The following is a 17,978-nucleotide window of genomic DNA, read 5'->3' on the forward strand; positions in this document are numbered from 1 at the left end:
GTAAAAAATATTTTTTAGTACAAAAATTTCTGGAAGCATGGAAATAATAGTGACACTTAAAGCAGTAAAAATGTTGTCCCACACGAAGCCTAAGTGACATATGCAAATTTCTTTGATATGCTTTTGGATTAATATTTCATAATTACAAGACAAAAAAATATTATATTTAGGCTTTATTTGAGTCTTTTTGAGATGACTTTCTTATTGATTCTTAAAACAACTTTTTAGTACCAAAATTAAATTTTTCGTACTAAAAATATGCTTTAAAAAATAATAAGAAAATCGTCCTAAATGAAATCTTAATTCATACTAAAATTATAATATAGAAGAATTATTAGGAAAGAATAAAGATGCATGCATACAACCTCAGAAAATATTCTCTAATCTCTAATCTAAAATTCAAACCGGAAAAAAAAATTACATAAATGCAGGTAATTCTATAACCTTAAAATTTCTACTAGTGCTCACTGATTTTCGAGTAATAGACTTTAACTGAAGCAGCAACTTATATAGACAGATAAATGCTCCAACCACTGCCCCACTAGAACGATTTTTCCACGAGTCGAACACAACTTGGGTGAAATTCATGCGATTACCAGATCTGATCGATCAGACATGAAGCTGATTGCGCTGAATGATTTGATGCATTCGATAGATGCACCAAATAATTTGATATCATCTTTAAATTTTTATTATTACATGCTCCTAATGCCAATTCATATAATTATCCTGTTCCTTTTTAAAATTTGGCCAACTTAAATTATAATTTTATTTACATTTGATTTTGAATTTACATCAATTTGATTCAAGAATGTTTATTACTCTAGAGTCTAGTCGTTTACAACTTCATGATAATGATCACATGATAATATATTCTATAGAAGATGCGTTACCATTTGTACGGCCAGATGATCATCGCCTCAAATCGCCCTAATCCGACGGTGGAAGACTAACTACTCTCCTTTTACTAGTATAAGTTAGCGGAGAACATCCAATCAGAAGCCATTGGTCACCTTCCGGGGAGAGAGCCTCGAGTTGTCTGTGGTTTGAAACTTTGCTCTGTGATCAAAGGAGAGGATTGGAAGAGGAGCCCTAGAGGAGATGGCCGAGGGAGAGAAGGCCGTCGAAGATGGGGAGGGATTGCGAAAGATGAGGAAGAAGATCGCTGACCATTCCAGGGTATTGCGCCACTCTAATTTCTTCCCTTGTTCATTTCTTTTTTGTTTGGATTTATTTCTCAGCCGGGTTCCCTTCTCCTTGACGATCTTCAGAAGGTGGCGGAAACGAAGGTGAAATTGTCGAAGCAGGCGGAGCAGACGAAGGAGATCTTATCTAAGCAAGCTGATAAGATTGCCAAGCGAGCAGAGGAGCATGAGAGATTTATAACTAAGGTCGCATATTTTCACTATTTTTCATTGGATTCCTATTGTTTATTTACGTTTTTTATTTCCTTTATTTCCTTTTTAGTAATTTATGGTGGTTTAGGGATTAGTTTTATTAAAGTATACTGCTTTTGAACTCATCCCTTCTTACGGTTTTTTTTAGTAGGTATGAATTTCTATTACTTTTTGATGATTCAGGTGACTCATTTGTTGGGTGTTCTTGGATTTGGCGGATTTTGTTATATCTTGGGAGCTAGTAAGTGATGCTCATACCAGGATTTAATATTTGACAAGAATATGAACTCTGTTTTCTTAGATTATTCATGATTTGGTTTTTCAGGGCCGCAGGATGTTCCATATGTTTACTGTTTGTTTTATATTACTTTCGTTCCTCTTAGATGGATATACTATCGTTACAAGAAATGGCACTATTACCTTCTGGTGAGCTATTCTGCTTTGCATTTTATTTTCTTTTTGATAGCTGAAACAGTTGGGCAGTCCATCCCTTTCTAATTGTTAGTTTAAATTTGGCACTGATGGTTAAACTCTTTGCAAAAAGTTGGGTACTCCATGATGTGTTTTTCTTTTAAATTAGTTTAAGTCAATATTGTTGATTAAATCTCGTTGGCCTGAGACACTCATGTTTCGATTATATTACTCTGTACATTTCTTCATTTGATAAATAGGATGATCTTCTGTCTCTTCTAGAAATATATTGTCTATATGAATATGTATACTTAATTATGCCTTGGTATTTTGGTAATCCTAAGTTGCATTTTGAGATATGTTCAATTAGATTGACTAATAAAACTTCCGACCTTTCATATTTCAAAACTTTATGCACCTTCAATTCTGTTTTGTTTGTTAGGTAATCATTACATGCTGTTTCGTACTACCAGTGATGAGTCAGATTTCATAATTCTTTTTCATACTTGATGCATAGCTAATAGACCATGCTTCACTTACTATGATAGGTTATTCCAATACTTTGGATGTCTCCTGTAACGTTCTTGTGAATGGTATTGTTGTAGAGATGATAACTATTGACTTTAAAGTTAGGACTTGTGCATTAACACCAATTTTATTTCACAAAGTTGCCTGAGGCTAATAATATTCAATATGAAGGGTTGATTTTGCAAACTTATGTGAAGCTAATAATAGTCAATTCCAAGGGAATATGAACAACCATATTACAAGAATGAAATCCATGAATTGTGGTTGTTATGTTGCTCTTAGGTTGCTTTTGCTTTGGAATGTGAGGAAACTTGGTGAGGGGACAATGGCATATTATGATGAGCATCATGTAATCAGAAATGCTAAATACCTAACTCTTGTGCTCATTGATGTTTATGTTAGCTCTTTCAATTTTGATAGATAAGTGAATTATATCCCTCGTGTATCTTTAAGACTTACGAGAATACTTTCACTACTATTTGAAAATCTGGCTGCGAAATCAGCAATATTTTGTGTTGATGCACAATCATGCATGTATATTGATTCATGCCAATAAAGGATTGGAGGGAGTTTTGAGTGATAGGGATGGTAGGATACACTATAACACTCCTGTACATGCAAGAGAGGCGCATGTTTGCATGCTTAGACAATTTACTCATATACATACTTAGGTCTCTACAAACATAAATATAAAACAATTGCAATACACATGTTCAGATGATTATAAATATGCTTAGGAGGGATGTTCTCTAAAAAGCATGAGCTATATACATGCATATGATGGTAGCATGCTCATGATTAGGTATACCAAAGATGGGTTTCTTCATTTAGTAGATATGCAAATAATAATGAAAATGAAATGCATTAGCCTACTCGTGTTGTATCTTTAATGAGATAACAACATAATACACAAGATGACATATTACTTGCTTGGACCATGGTTTAAAATTGCGCAATATGAGGCTCGCCTTGAGACCCGCCTTTGCGCAATTCCAATAAAAAATGCCTCGATGCTTACGCCTCGAGTTTTTGTTATGAGGCTTGCGCCTCAACTTGGTTGAGGCCCGCCTTAAGGCCTGCCTCGACTCACTGGTATGAGGCTTACGCCTAACGCTATATATATTAAAACTTACATAAATTTTGAAGTAAATGCCCGACATTAGACTCTATAGGAGAGGAGGAAGGGGAGAGAGCAGTTCATCATAATGATGATTCAAATGAAGAACCCCTTAGTGATGACAGTGCTGATGATTTATGAGTTCTTATGTGATATGTCATTGCTATTTATTTTTAGAAATTGGAATTATATGTTAATGAAAAGAATACTGGATTTGGGAAAGATAGAATTTTGAGTTGAACTATATTTCATGTTGTCTTATTATTGAGATATTTTGATTTCACTTCATATCTTATGCTTTTTTATGTTTTATATTATTCACTCATTAGTATTTAAAAAATTTATCATTTTATGTTTACGCAATCTTTTGATTTTGAGGCTTACACCTCAAAACGCCTTGAGGCTTACGCCTCGCCTCACGAATGAAAAACGCCTCAATACCCGAATACGCAATTTTAAACATTGGCTTGGACTATAGTTTTTATTTATATAGTCATAACATAATACCCAATAATTATGGAGGTCAACCTTAGAGTAAAGGCTTTCGTTTGAGTAGATCTAAAATTGAATATATGGAGTGTAATTTTAGTAATAATAAATCTAGTGGAGGGATTGTGACTTTGAGTGATAAGTCATTAATAAGAGTACATGTTTTAGATATCTTGGGTCTATTGTTCAGAGTAATGGTGAAATAGATGGGGATATTATTAGTAGAATTGGATGGTTGAAGTGGAGGAATGCATTGGGCTTGTTGTGTGATAGAAAAGTCAATCTCAAATTTAAGGGAAAATTCTATAAGATGGTAGTGAAACTTGCAATGCTTTATGGTACATAATGTTGGCAATTAAAAGAGAAGCATAATATTAAGTTAATTGTTGCAGAGATGAGGATGCTCAGGTGGATGAGTGGCTTTACTCTTAGAGACATGATACGAAATGAGCATATACGTGAAAAGGTTGAAGTAGCTCTAGTGGAAGATAAGATTAGAGAGAGTCGCCTTAGATGGTTTGGTCACATAAAACGACGACCTTCCGATGACCCGGTTAGGAAAGCAGATGTATTAGATTTGACTTATGTTAAGAAAGGTAGAGGTAGACCTAAAAAGACTTGGTTAGAAAATTTTAGAAAGGATTTTTCTTTATTAGATTTAAATGAGAATTTGACTTTTAACAGAACACAATGGTGAAAAAGGATTAATGTAGCCGACCCACCCACATAGTGGGACAAATGATTGATGTTGTTTTTGTTATTGTTGTATTAGTTGAATGCTAAATTGTCTCCTAAAGCGCATACTTTTCTAATGTAATCAAATAAATACTACCATTTTGTTTCTTTATTAGTTGAATGCTAAATTTTCTCCTAGAGCGCATGCATTCAAGAGCACTTTCAATTAATTAAGGACTCATATTTGATGACCATCTGATATAATATTGAACAAAATAGTGAAAAATTAAGGGACAAGGCTGAGGATTATTATTTATTATTTTGTTTAGGCTCGTATGAAATTAGCTATTTTAAACAAAGTCTAATATGTGTTTTATATTTTCAATTTAATAAAAGACTCTACCATATGTTCCTTTTTTGTTTTGTGCCTGTAAAGCATTTTATTCTTCCATTGTTGATTTAAGACTTTTGAAGGATGATATAGCTAGTTGCATATTTATATTTTTTGAAGAACATTGTTATTGAACTTTTAGAAGAGTTTTGAAATAAATTATGCATAAGTAGAATTTGTGATAGAGCAAGGCTGTGCAAAAGATTTTTTGAGGCAAAGAAATGTGCTTTTAAGAAATTGCATAAAAAAGTATTTTTGGGGATTACGAATTGTTAAGCTCAAAATCTTACAAAGATTGGTTGATTAACAATGAAGATATAAAAGAAATGTTGAAATTTTATCTTGAGAAAGTACATACTAATAACACTAAGTAACATACATGTTTGCTCATAGCATAGTGAGGTTTACTCCATGCACTATTTCTGTTACAAAGTGCAAACCATCAAAATAGAGTGTGATATTAGTGTTTTAAGTGAGCTATAATCCATTACGCAAGGTGCAAACATCACATGATATTTTGCTCATTTCGGGTGTATGATGAGGATTATGCTAGTAGTTGAAGAAGATAAGGTTGATGATGATTAGAATGTGGAAGATGACAACAATGAAGAAGACAAGGCTATTTTGTCTTATGATGATGATGATTTTAGGGAGGGTTAGTTTTTTTTTTTTAATTGCTATTAGTTGAACAAGATAAGGGTGATGAATATTAGATTGTGGAAGATAATAATAATGAATGAGAAACTTTTTTTTATTATTATGATGGTTTTAGGGAGGGTTAGTTTAATTTTTAATTTGTTTCTAAGGGTGGCTATTTCTTTCAATTTTATCATGTGAAATTGATGGTTTCTAGTTAATATTGCTGAAGGATCAGGTGATACCAAACTTTAGGTACGCTAGATGTAACAATACCAAAGAACAGCGATGTTAATGAGGATATAATATCTAGAGCTAAAACTTAAAGTGAGATGGTTAAAATAGAGAAATGTGTCAAGAGTTGCATGTGAGGAGAACATATCTTGGAGAAAGGTTAGCTTTATAAAACGGCATTAGGCTAGATATGCTACATAAATATCAGATTTTGGTGGTTAAGAAATTATTGATTGTCTGATTTTATGTGGAAGAGATGAAAATATTAGATGAATTTGTGATAAAACTAGAATGGTGTATTGAGAAATGATTATTATAGAGAGACTATATAAGTAACATCTATTGAATATAGATTGTATAAAATAAACTTTAATGATTTAGTATGCTTCAAAGGATGTTAGAAGATGCACTAATAAGACAAGTAGATAAAATTAATATACAATGATTGGGAAACAACCTGAGTAAATGAAAAATAAGATGATTAAGAGCTTTCCTAAAGATTTGTGCAAAGTAGATTCAACATCTGTAGCACTCTTCTGAAATGAATGACAAATAAGGATTTGTGAAACCACCCAAAATATTTGTGACAAGCCTAATGATAATAATGATAATGATGGCCTTCCTTTGCATCTGACATGCTTCTATTAATCTATAGCTTGCAGTGCAGTTATTGGATCTGCATCCTTTGATTTCTCATGTCATTTCTTATATCGTATAAATGTTTGGGTATTTGACTTTGTGATTGTTCATATATAGTATAAATTTGTCCTTCAGAAGAAAAGTTTTTTTTTTGAAAGTTAATTCTACTGTGTCATTCGTGTAGCTGTGCGCTTGAGCACTCATCATAATTGTTGCATGCATTTACTAATTTCAAAAGACTTCAGATTCTATTTTTTATTTTGTAGGATGTTTTTGTTGATTTTGAACTAACTATTCATGGGATGCTGCAGGATTTCTGCTACTATGCCAACACATTCTTCTTGGTTATGCTACTCATGTTTCCAAAGAATGAGAAGCTTTTTATGGTTTGCTTTTCGTTCGCAGAAGTAAGCAGATAATATTTTTTTTTCCATTGTATAATTCTTTGTTGCTTACTTCCTACTGATCATTTTTTTTTATTTCAATATATTTGCTATAGGGTCCATTAGCTTGGGCTTTGATTGTTTGGCGCTGTAGCCTAGTTTTCAGTTCGTTTGACAAAATTGTCAGTGTCCTTATACATCTTTTACCTGGTATGTTGATTTTGTTGTGAATTTATACCTTGTTTCAATGTTGACATGACCATTCAAGTGTTTAGGCATGCATTTGATATTTTCACGGCACGATTATTTTCTCAACTAATTGAATTTTAGTGCTCAATTTTGGGGTTTAAAATTCTCTTTTTTGTCAGGCATAATTAGATATATGCTTTTATTAATTTAATTTACTATAGGAAAGGGTATGTAGTGATCATACTTGTATGTATTTACTGATAAACTGCCAGTATGATCTTGGATAGCCTTTGTTGTACTTGGCATGATTACATGCCCTTTGCAACTCTAAAAAATATTATTTTACCAATAAACAAAGTTTTCTCCTACGTGTGTGATAGGAACTGTGTAAGAGTGAGTGTGCCGTGTGCTGGAGGTTATGGGGATGATTATTCAGTGGTTGGTTTGCAATGCTTAATGCTGGTGAAGGAATATGATCTCCCATTACCAACTACAGCTTAATTATAATAAATTTCTTAGAATTGCCGTTTACCCCTTTAAGATCAACTTCTTCTAAGAATGATAGATAACGTGTCGTTTATAAAATTTTTAGGACCAACCATTTTGTAGTTGCTTTTGTAGTGGTTGCTCTATGTTATTCAACTCTTTTTCGTAACTAGTCGCATTACCCATCAGATATTTCTTAGCTATCTTAATTCCCATCAATGTTGTTGTGCTTGGGCATCATTAGTATCTGATCTAATGCAAGGCTTTACTACGAACCTGTGGAGCTCCTTATGGAAGCTCTTGGCTGCATTATTTCTTCTTATTTGATCTCATCTTGCGATTTCAGAATCTTACCCTTTCGGTTTATGCTGCACTTAAATTGTTGTTTGCAGAGTGATCTCCAGTTATATTTTATTTTGTTGACCCTTTTTTGGTATCACGTCATAATTTTTGATGACAATTGCAGATGCTTTAACAACGATTATCACAAGTGTCCTACCAGAATACTCATCTCCTCCTGTATCTATCCTTTACGTCCCACATAGTAGCTAGCCATGAGAAAAGTTCTATGAATCTGTTTCAATTGTAGCAGCACAAACAATTAATTACTTAGATGTTTCTACTGCTTTCTACTGTCAAATTCTTCCTATAATCCAAGGTCCTCAATCAGATTGTATTGTTCTTGCTAAATATACGGCATATCAGACTTGGGGTGATGAGGAACCTCAAAATGTTGCATTGGCATTAGAAGGTCGGGTTAGGGTTGACCTATTTTAATCCAAGACAGTTGTTAGGACAGACTATGAGTATAATATGGAGTCTCCAATCTAATTGTTTCCGGGTTAACTTCTTGGTAGGACAGTGATACCATAAACGATGGAGCTTGCTGGTGGGAAAGAAATGAGAGTTATTTCTCTCACTTGTTTGTGAAGCGGAGAGAGTGTGGGAAGTTATATAGAGGAAATAGGTGCTGTTTGGATTGAATTTTGAGTGGTTATTTGAGGAGGCCTAGAGGTAGTCTTGATTTTTTTTTTATTATTTTTTATTTTATTTTATTAGAGGTAGTCTTGATGAGGTATCTATTTGTTGGCATTAGCTTGTAGAGGGAGGTTGTGCAAGATTTGTTTGTAATGTGTATGAGAGGTGGGAAGATAGTTGGAAGATTGCTGAAACTTGGGAGGTGGTAATGATGGGTGTGGAGGTGGAGGAGGAAATGGATTGGTGTGGTTTTGGAGAAGTGATACAGCAGATCCTTCCTATGTAGGTTTGGACTTGCATGGAAGAGCCAATACTTTTTGGGATGACTCTAGGGTGGTAAGAGGATATATGAGGAAGACTAGGGTGTGGGGAGGAGCTTGGGGGATATCATGGATGATCCAAATGAGGTGCTTATAGTCTAGGGTTTGAGAGTGGGAGGGTTTTCTTATTTGTATGAGTGGATGGAATAGGGTGATGATATGAAGTAACAAATTGGCATATATAGGAAACAAAAAATTGCATAAGATGTAAAGTGACAAGTAGTAAATTGCATTAAATAGAATTTAAATCCAATCATCACAAGAGGAAAACAACATAAAATATATGAATTACATAAAAATATCATATAACATAAAGTTCAGCTCAAAATTTCTTCCTTTCTAGTTCTCTACTCATGTCCATTTAATTCCTAAAAAAAATGAAATAGTATAGCAACAACTTAGAATTTATCTACGTTGTCATCACTAAGGGGTTTTTATTTGTTGTCATCATAACAAATTGCTTTTTTTCCCTATTTATCACCTGTGGAGTCCAATGTCCCCGAATCTACTTCATTTATTTCATTCATCTTTTTTTTTTTCTCAAAATGTTTATCATCAACATAAAGATGAGAGTAATACCTCAAATTAAAAAAACATAAAATTAAATTAATTTTTTTACCTTTTCTCTTTATTTCTTTTTGTAGTTAGCTTGTAGTAGATGTGGATGTTTTGTTTCTGTCACCATAAAAAAATAATATTCAATTTTTTTTTTTTTAATTCAGATGTTACTTTCATTTCATCATCTACAAACCACTCATCATATGATATCATATTCTCACAAATCAAAGATTTCTTGTCATTCTTCAATCACTTCTTCAAGTTTTTATCTTTGAATTTTTTGTTGTACATGATGTACACCAAATAATTCATCCTTACAGTTATTAGACGATTTTTTCTCTTTGTGTATACTTGAATTTACTTGCTCCAACTGCGTTCATATCCAAATGAAGGCACGTTAATCCCAAAATCTTAATAGCAAAACACTATAGTTTTGGAGTTTCTTCATCAAATTATATTCACCACTCAACTGAGGTTTAAATAATTAAGTATAATAAATAGAATTAATCATTTTGATATATATATATATATATATACATTTTTATTCAAAATAAAGAAACAAATTAAATTATGTAGAGATCATTTTAAAACTATCTTTTCCCTGCTGCAACTCAAAGAAGCCCTCTTTATTCTTGAAAGGAACCAAATGCATGTTAATATTTTCTTTCTTTGATGAATCAACTATAAATCTATCATTGCAATGGTATAATCATAATTTTATCTCAAAATTATTTGACTTATTCTCTGCATATTGAAAGTGAGGATTCAGGTAATAACTTGCTGCATGAAAGTGACAATGAAGTTGTAGCTCCACCTTTTGTCAATAATATTTCAAATTTTTTTATAGTTGTCATCTTCTCCTCTTAAGTTGTGGGCAATCAATTTTTTTCTTTATCCATAACATTATATATGTAATCTATTATAGACTTCTCAGCACCTATCATCCTCGAAACCTGCACAAGTGGTCTAGTGTTATAATAGCATTAGCAACATTCTATTAGAATTTGTCATTAAAATAATCTTTCTCATTTATTTTCCCTCAAATTGTCTTGGCCAAGCACGACTTAGCTATTGTGTTAAAGTGAACATAGCCTCCAAAAGTTGTCTTGCCTTCAACATGCTGTGCAAAGTCAAATATGCATTGACAAATTTTGTTGCTATAGGTTTAGTATTTCTTTTTTTGAAAAATTTTCTCATTAAGTGCCAAAACCCAAAAATAATTATATATAAATTTATTTCTTTTTTTTTCCTCTTTTGTCAGTACATTGTTATGTTGTTGTAACTCAAGTTCTTTGATGATTAAGTCTATGCAATGTGCAACATCGAGAGTCCAATATAAATGCTTTCTCTTCTACATAAGCTTTGCACCTACAATCTTAGAAGCATTGGCATTATTTGTCACCACTTGAACCATTAAGTGCTCTCCAATCTCATAAATAACACCATCAATACAACAACAACAACAACAAGCTTTTATCCCACTTATGTGGGTTCAGCTATATAAATCCTTTTTCTCCATTGTGTCCTATTAAGAGTCAGATTCTCATCTAAATCTAATAAAGGAATGTCATTTCTAATATTTTTTAATCAAGTCTTTTTAGGTCAGATTCTCAGCACCTATCATTCTTAACATAAGCTAAATCTAATACATCTATTTTCCTAATCAGGTCATCGGAAGGCAGCCGTTTTATGTGACCAAACTAGCTAAGGCGACTCTCTCTAATCTAATCTTCCACTGGAGCTACTCCAATCTTTTCATGTATATGCTCATTTCGTATCCTGTCTCTAAGAGTAAAGCCACTCATCCACCTAAGCATCCTCAGCTCTGCAACACTTAACTTAATATTATGCTTCTATTTTAATGGCCAACATTCTGCACCATAAAGCAGTGCAGGTCTCATTACCATCTTATGTAATTTTTCCTTAAGTTTGAGTGAGACTTTTCTATGACACAACATGCCCGATGCATTCCTCCACTTCAACCATCCAACTTGAATACTACTAATAACCCTTCTATTTCACCATCACTTTGAACAATAGATCAAAGATATCTAAAACGTGTACTCTTATTAATGACTTGATCTCTCAAAGTCACAATCCCCCCACTATATCTATTATTACTAAAATTACACTCCATATATTTAGTTTAAATCTACTCAAACGAAAGCCTTTAGACTCTAAGGTTGACCTCCATAATTCAAGTTTACCTTCAACTCCCTCTATAGTCTTATCAACAAAAAAACAACATCTTTTACTTTATTAGATACCTCAATGGACTTCAAGAATACTGTGTTGTAAGGATTATTGACTAATATATTTATCAAGCTTCTATTCTTTATATTTGACCATCCATCAGACATGATAGTTACCTTTGCTTGACTCCAGGTTTTCTTGATTTTTTCAATGCCTTTCATAGTGTTTGTCAACTCCTCATTCAAAACCCATGTCCTCAAATTATACATGGATCGAGGTTTCAACCCTTGCCATAGGCTCCAATTGAACAAATCATATTGTAGTAAGTAGGGGATGTTACAACGTTTAAAGGGATAGCATTCTCATAAAACAATCTCCTTATATCAATGCATACTCATATTCATGCCTCCCTAACAGTCTCCGAGGTCAGCTTCTGTGATTTAGAAGGCCTTTCTTTTTCTCTATCCTCTTACGTGTTCATTATGTAGTGATCCATGGGACCACTTGCACCCCTACTATACATGTTTACAATAAGGATGATGAGTCCTGACCACTATGCTCGCTCCCGTAGTATGAGCCAACATCAACTCTTTTATCAAATTGTTTATGTGCTAGGTGGTTTGACATTATTGTCTTATTCATATATGCTTTAATCTTCTCCTTCACCGTATCATGTACTTTGGCATATGGTGCCACATTATTATGGTATGTAGATAGGTGCTCCTTCATTATAGTTGCACCACCCTTCACTATCTTCTTACAATAATTACATTTTCAAGAACACATGTCTTGTTGCAGCGTCATACATTAACTTGCTGTTATGTTTACACGCCCGGTCCTTCCTATGATCTGACGTGATTTTATCCTTAGTTTTAACCATCCTTTATAAAACAGTACAATAACAAGTTGAGAACAAAAAAAATTTCAAACAAAGATAATTTAGGATTAAAAGAAAAAGTTGGTTTTCAAGAAAAAAAAAATGAAATAACTGTAAATTAAATACACTTTTTTTTTTTCTATTTTTTTTGTTTGTAACCCAAAATTTAAATTAAATATACTAATGACATTGACCTTATGACATTAGGGTTACAAAAAAAAGAAAAAGAAAAAAAAAGGTTTAAAAAAATTAGGGTTTTAAAAAAATTTGAAATAAAATATAAATTAAATTGAGTTAATGTTTTGAAATCAAATTTACCAAATGATGTAAGGGTTACCAAAAAAATTGAAGAACAAAATTTTAGCAGGCTGATCCTTGTGTGTGTCAGGTATTTCTAGGTTGAGGGTTTGAGTATACATTAGATATGTGTATCTCATGAATAAAAGATATGACATTCTTCTTAAGAAGGATAGGCTCATCCTGTAGTACATCAGATGGCATGACAATTGGAGTGCCCTACCAACTTTTAGGGTGGGTGTATCCGAAGCATATAAAATATATGAAGGTCCAATAGCATTAGGATAGTAATACGATAGATCATCCAAGGATGTGTCAAAGCGGTGTGTCACTTGTTAATGATCACTTCGATATATGTATTAAGATCATAAAAAATAGATGGTGGCCTTGTAACATTTGGAGAAGAGTTAGTGAGTGAGCCAATCACTATCTAATGGGTTTGTATACGATCTTTAGGATTGGACACAATTTTGAGTTCAAAACTAGTGCCTTGGTATGTGAGCTTTCATTTTTCTCACTTAAATGGTGTGACTTGCCTTTGGATTTAAAGCCATGAACAATGATGACCTTGGTGGTCAACATTTATGTTATTAGTATGTTGTTTTCATAGAAGAGTATGCATGATCTTCATAGGAAGGACATCACATCATATTCATTCTTAATAACTATATAATTTAATGGGGACTAGACATCCAGTGGTTGCAAGAAATGATTTTCTATTGTCTTAACTATTAGTGAAAGGATTAGGATGAGGTTCAAAATTTAAATTGGCTTTAGGAACGTTATGGTAGATATTAGATAGTGTGTTATTTTCATAAGTATCTAACCTACATCATATTTTGTTACATTTGTGTACATTGAAAAATGTCCTCTTGTTTCCATTCTTGAAAGCAAAAGCACATTTTTTGCTAGACAAGGGGATGGTTTCTTGGGTCCTAGTTCCAATGGCATTGGGTTTAATGGTAAACTCTTTTATCAACTTAGCAAACCTTTTTAATTGATCCATAGATGTAGGCATGATGCAAACACAAATGTAATAAAGTCTTAATAAAGTGTTGTTTTTTGTAAAAATGGTGACCATTGTAAAATTACTGAATTAAAATACATGGAATTTTTTTTAGGTCTTCAAAGTACTGACACAACTAGTTCTTACAATAATAACATGCATAACTAATGTGTCAAAACAACTATCAAACAAGTATAATTCAAGTGTTATGATTTGATGACATTCAAAAGTTTGTAAAGCCAATTTGTTGAAGTGGATCACACCCTCATTTGCATGTTACACTTATGTAAAGTAAAGATGGGGTTGGTTTTCATTAAGGGTAGATTTTATTTGACATGATACTCACTCAAATTAGACCTAAAGCTTGTTAATCAGTCATGCTAATATTCAACACTCATTTGCAACAAATTAAATTGTGCCAAATTATGAGATTTAAAATGAAGATTGCAGAGGTTACTCATGATAACGGATAAAAAGCTGTCATAGCAAATGCTACTTTTTCTCTTTCCACTACCCTTCATTTTGAAACACTATCATCATACTTATTCTCCCTTCTTTATGTATAAAACCATGTCACTATACTACATTTATTAATAAAATGAGAGTTCTCTGCTTTTAATTGTTCTGCTTTTCTATCACTCTTCTGTAAAAGTTTGTATGATATGAAAAATCAATATTGTGCCTTACTCCACAAAGTCCACATCAATCTCCACAATCTCATGGTAGAGGCCTTCCATATTTTGTTATATTATCTATTTTAGCTCAATAAAAACCCACTATATGTATTCTCATCTTGTGCTCCTCCATTTAACTCTTGATTTAGCTAAAAGTCATAGAAAACGTTTCAAGCTGCTACTTCATTCCATACTCATCCTTTTGAACTAGTATGAACTAGTACACTCAGAATTTTGGGACACTACCTAGTTTTTTTTTAACAGGGGCACAATATTATATTCTGTTTATCGATGATTATTCTTACAGGATATATTTGATGAAATTAAATAAAAAAAACTTTCCAAATTCACTCGGTTTAAAATCATGGCAGAATGTCTTTTTTCTTCTCATGTTAAAACTCTTTGCTCAGATGGCTATGGTGAGTATAACATCAACTTATTTCAAACTCTTCTTACTCAATAGGGTATATATCATCAATGTAGCGGCCCATATACACCCGAATAGAATGATTAGCTGAATGGAAACACTATCATCTTATTGAATTGAAACTACTAGCACACTACTCTTAAAAGCTGGCTTATCTCCTAATTTCTAGGTTGTAAATATGGTTTATTTAATCAATCGTGTTCCATCTTTGGTGACAAAGAAGCTCTCTCACTATCAGCTGTTATACAACAATCCACCACTTTTACGCATATCTCAAAATCTTTGGGTGTCTATTCCATCCATGGTTCAAACCTTACTAGGGGCATAATTTTGCACCCAAGTTGGCTTGTATGTTTCTTGGTTATGCTACCAACCATAAAGATTACATGTGTTATAATCCTTATTTTAACGATTTTAATATTATCATTATTTCCCTTCATGTCATTTTGCGTGAGGGCATTTTTCCTTCTACGCATCTCACTGCAAATCACCTAAAAAAACCAGTTCATGCCTATATTCCACCTCTTACTCTTTGATTCATCCTTGGGCACTTTTCCAAACATCCAAAACTATCTCCAAGAACACCCGAACAAATTCTCCACTTGTTTAAGTCAAGTTGTAGTAGCTTTGATTGCACTCCTTGTCTTTTTCTAGGTCTTTTACATTGATACCAGATATTTTTTTATTAATTTGATACCAGAGATGGATAAAGCACTGATGCCAGAAATAATGGAGCTTGGTGGTGGGAAATAAACGAGAGGGACAACTCTCACTTATTGCATATGGCATGGACAGGGTGGGGTGAATAATTGGGAGGAACTTGGTATGAGTTGCATTGAATGTGGAGGGCCTGTTTGCAGGGACTGAGAGTTAGCTTTTAGGGAGCTATTTGTCTTTCAGGTGGTCGTGGAGGCTTGGCCAAGGTTTGTTTGTGGTTTGTTTGAGAGGTGTGAAGGTGGTTGAGGGGTTGATTTAGGTTGATAGTTGGTAGACAAAGGTGTGGAGGTGGAGAAATGTATTGGTGTGGTTTTGAGCAGGCGAAGCTTGAGAAGGCCCCTCCTATTTAGGTTTGGAATTGCAAGAGCCAGGATCCTATGCTATGACTTAGGGTATTAGGAGGGTGTAGGAGGAAGGCCAAGCTGTGGAGAAGATTCTGGAGGATTTGATAGTTGATCCAAACTGAGAGCCCCTACAGATTTAGGGTTTGAAAAGGGGAGCAAATCCAAGAGTTGTGCTTTCTTGATTTGTATTAGCTGGTGGACTATGAAGATGAGTGAATGCGTGTGGAATTGTGAGACGTGTGAGATCACTGTAAAGTCAACCCTCACGAAAGAGCTTGTGGCCGTTGGAGGTTGCATGCCTGGAAGATCAGGGGAAACCCACATTGTGCTATTACATTCCTTCTCTTTATAAAATCTGGTTAGTAAGGTCAATCTCCGTATTGTTTTGCATCTTTATTGATCTCTATTCATGCAACCCAAGTGAAATGCTTCTCGTATAACCCCTCTCCCAATTTGAATGAAACCTAGGCTTCAGCTTTATCATGCTAAGTATTTACATAACATAACATTGATCACCTCCTACATTTACTATTGAAATGCTCCAGTATACACCAGATTAACTTTTTTATATTATGTATGTTCTCATACATTTTCAAACTAGAAGTAAACTTTTGCTTTTTTTTTTTTCCTACTCATGAAAGATTCTGAATTTCAGGTATAGTGTTTTTTACTATTAGATGGTGGAATCCAGAAACCTTTGCTGCCATGCACCCCGTGGGCAGAACTGCAAGAGTTTCATGGCCTTACGTGGAGGACAAGTCCTACCTATGGACTTGGTTATTTCTGGTTCCTCTGATTGCTTACACTCTCTGGCAACTACTTTATTTTTTCATTGTTAATGTTCTGCGCCGTCAGCGACTTTTGCAAGATCCAGAAGTCATGACTTCTTACAGGTCTTCTCTCAATTTATCAGTGCTTTCCTCTTTTTCTTCATTTTAAGGCTTTGTGAAATTAGAGGAAACTCAAGTAAATCAAATGAAATTCCAAATTTTTTACTGGTTGATTAAGATTTTGTTCCCATTGATTTATAACGGATCTAGCATCACTCAAGTTTCAAGGCCATGTAAATGATGATCTTTTTTCGCAGGGAGCTCTCTAAGAAGGCACAGAAGGCAAACAACATTTGGTGGAGGTTGAGTGGAACACTCGGCGATCACAACCGACCTATTATGTACATCATGCTCCAAGCCATCTTTACCGTCGCGACGATGGCCCTTACTGTGCCCATCTTCCTCTCCTATCGAATGAACGTAATCTTCCAGTTACTGAAGGTCACTGCCACCATCTGGAATGGTGGGAACTTTCTTGTTGATGTCATGCCAAGGCAGGTTATTCTCAAGGAGAAGAAGAAACAAGAAATGAAGCCTATTCTGGAGCTGCCGCCCTCATCTGCTTCTTCAGTTTTCAACAATAATGAGGTGAACAACGTGAAGAAGACGTCCTAGTTGCCATGTAAGAAATTGTTCTCTACGTGCAGTTCTTTTTTAGAGTGGTTTTTATTGTAGATGTTTTCTGTTTTATTTCATAACTGTTGATTTTTATGTATTTCGTAGTTAGTTTCTGGTTTTTAATATCACAATAGCTTGCTTGAATATCAATAAGAGGATGGCAAATGTGTTGAAAAAAAAGGACACTCAAGGGAATCATATATTGAAGAGATTATAATTAGTTTGTTGAGAAAAAAAAGTATGAATATTGTGAGAATAAGAAAAATTCAATATTTTATTCAATAATCAAGATAATTCATCCTTTAATATAAAATAATATTCAAAGGCTATATATATTTTTAAAATGCATCTATTATGAAAAGAATTATTTGCATATATTGATTAACTAATATTGAAGCACTCCTTGTAAATATAATTATAATGCATTACTAACAAAAATGGACATATGTTACTGAAGTCTTGATAATATATAATTAAATCATATGCTATTCATCTTAGATTCAATGCAATATTCTCTGTTCTTTAATATGTTGATATTAATTAGAGAGAAATATAAAATGACTA

General features: G+C 33.5%; 1 protein-coding gene across 1 annotated transcript; it reads left to right on the plus strand.

The window, feature by feature from the left end:
* The first annotated feature begins 998 nt into the window (after positions 1-998).
* LOC110106165 (uncharacterized membrane protein C776.05) lies at positions 999-17,623 on the plus strand. Its single transcript, XM_020835940.2, has 8 exons — positions 999-1,179; positions 1,272-1,391; positions 1,581-1,638; positions 1,723-1,823; positions 6,829-6,924; positions 7,017-7,110; positions 16,622-16,859; positions 17,054-17,623. The coding sequence occupies exons 1-8, from the start codon at positions 1,102-1,104 to the stop codon at positions 17,409-17,411; spliced, it is 1,143 nt and encodes a 380-aa protein (XP_020691599.1). The 5' UTR covers positions 999-1,101; the 3' UTR covers positions 17,412-17,623.
* The last annotated feature ends 355 nt before the right edge of the window (positions 17,624-17,978 follow it).

This window comes from Dendrobium catenatum, unplaced genomic scaffold, assembly GCF_001605985.2.
Source record: "Dendrobium catenatum unplaced genomic scaffold, ASM160598v2 fragScaff_scaffold_758, whole genome shotgun sequence".
NCBI classification, from domain to species: Eukaryota; Viridiplantae; Streptophyta; class Magnoliopsida; order Asparagales; family Orchidaceae; genus Dendrobium; species Dendrobium catenatum.

Bases quoted from the DNA above. Each gene is read 5' to 3' on its own strand.
- LOC110106165 (XM_020835940.2), top strand. From the start codon at position 1,102: ATGGCCGAGGGAGAGAAGGCCGTCGAAGATGGGGAGGGATTGCGAAAG. The intron at 1,639-1,722 runs GTAAGTGATGCT...TTGGTTTTTCAG, and splicing joins TTGTTATATCTTGGGAGCTA to GGCCGCAGGATGTTCCATAT. The intron at 7,111-16,621 runs GTATGTTGATTT...TCTGAATTTCAG, and splicing joins CCTTATACATCTTTTACCTG to GTATAGTGTTTTTTACTATT.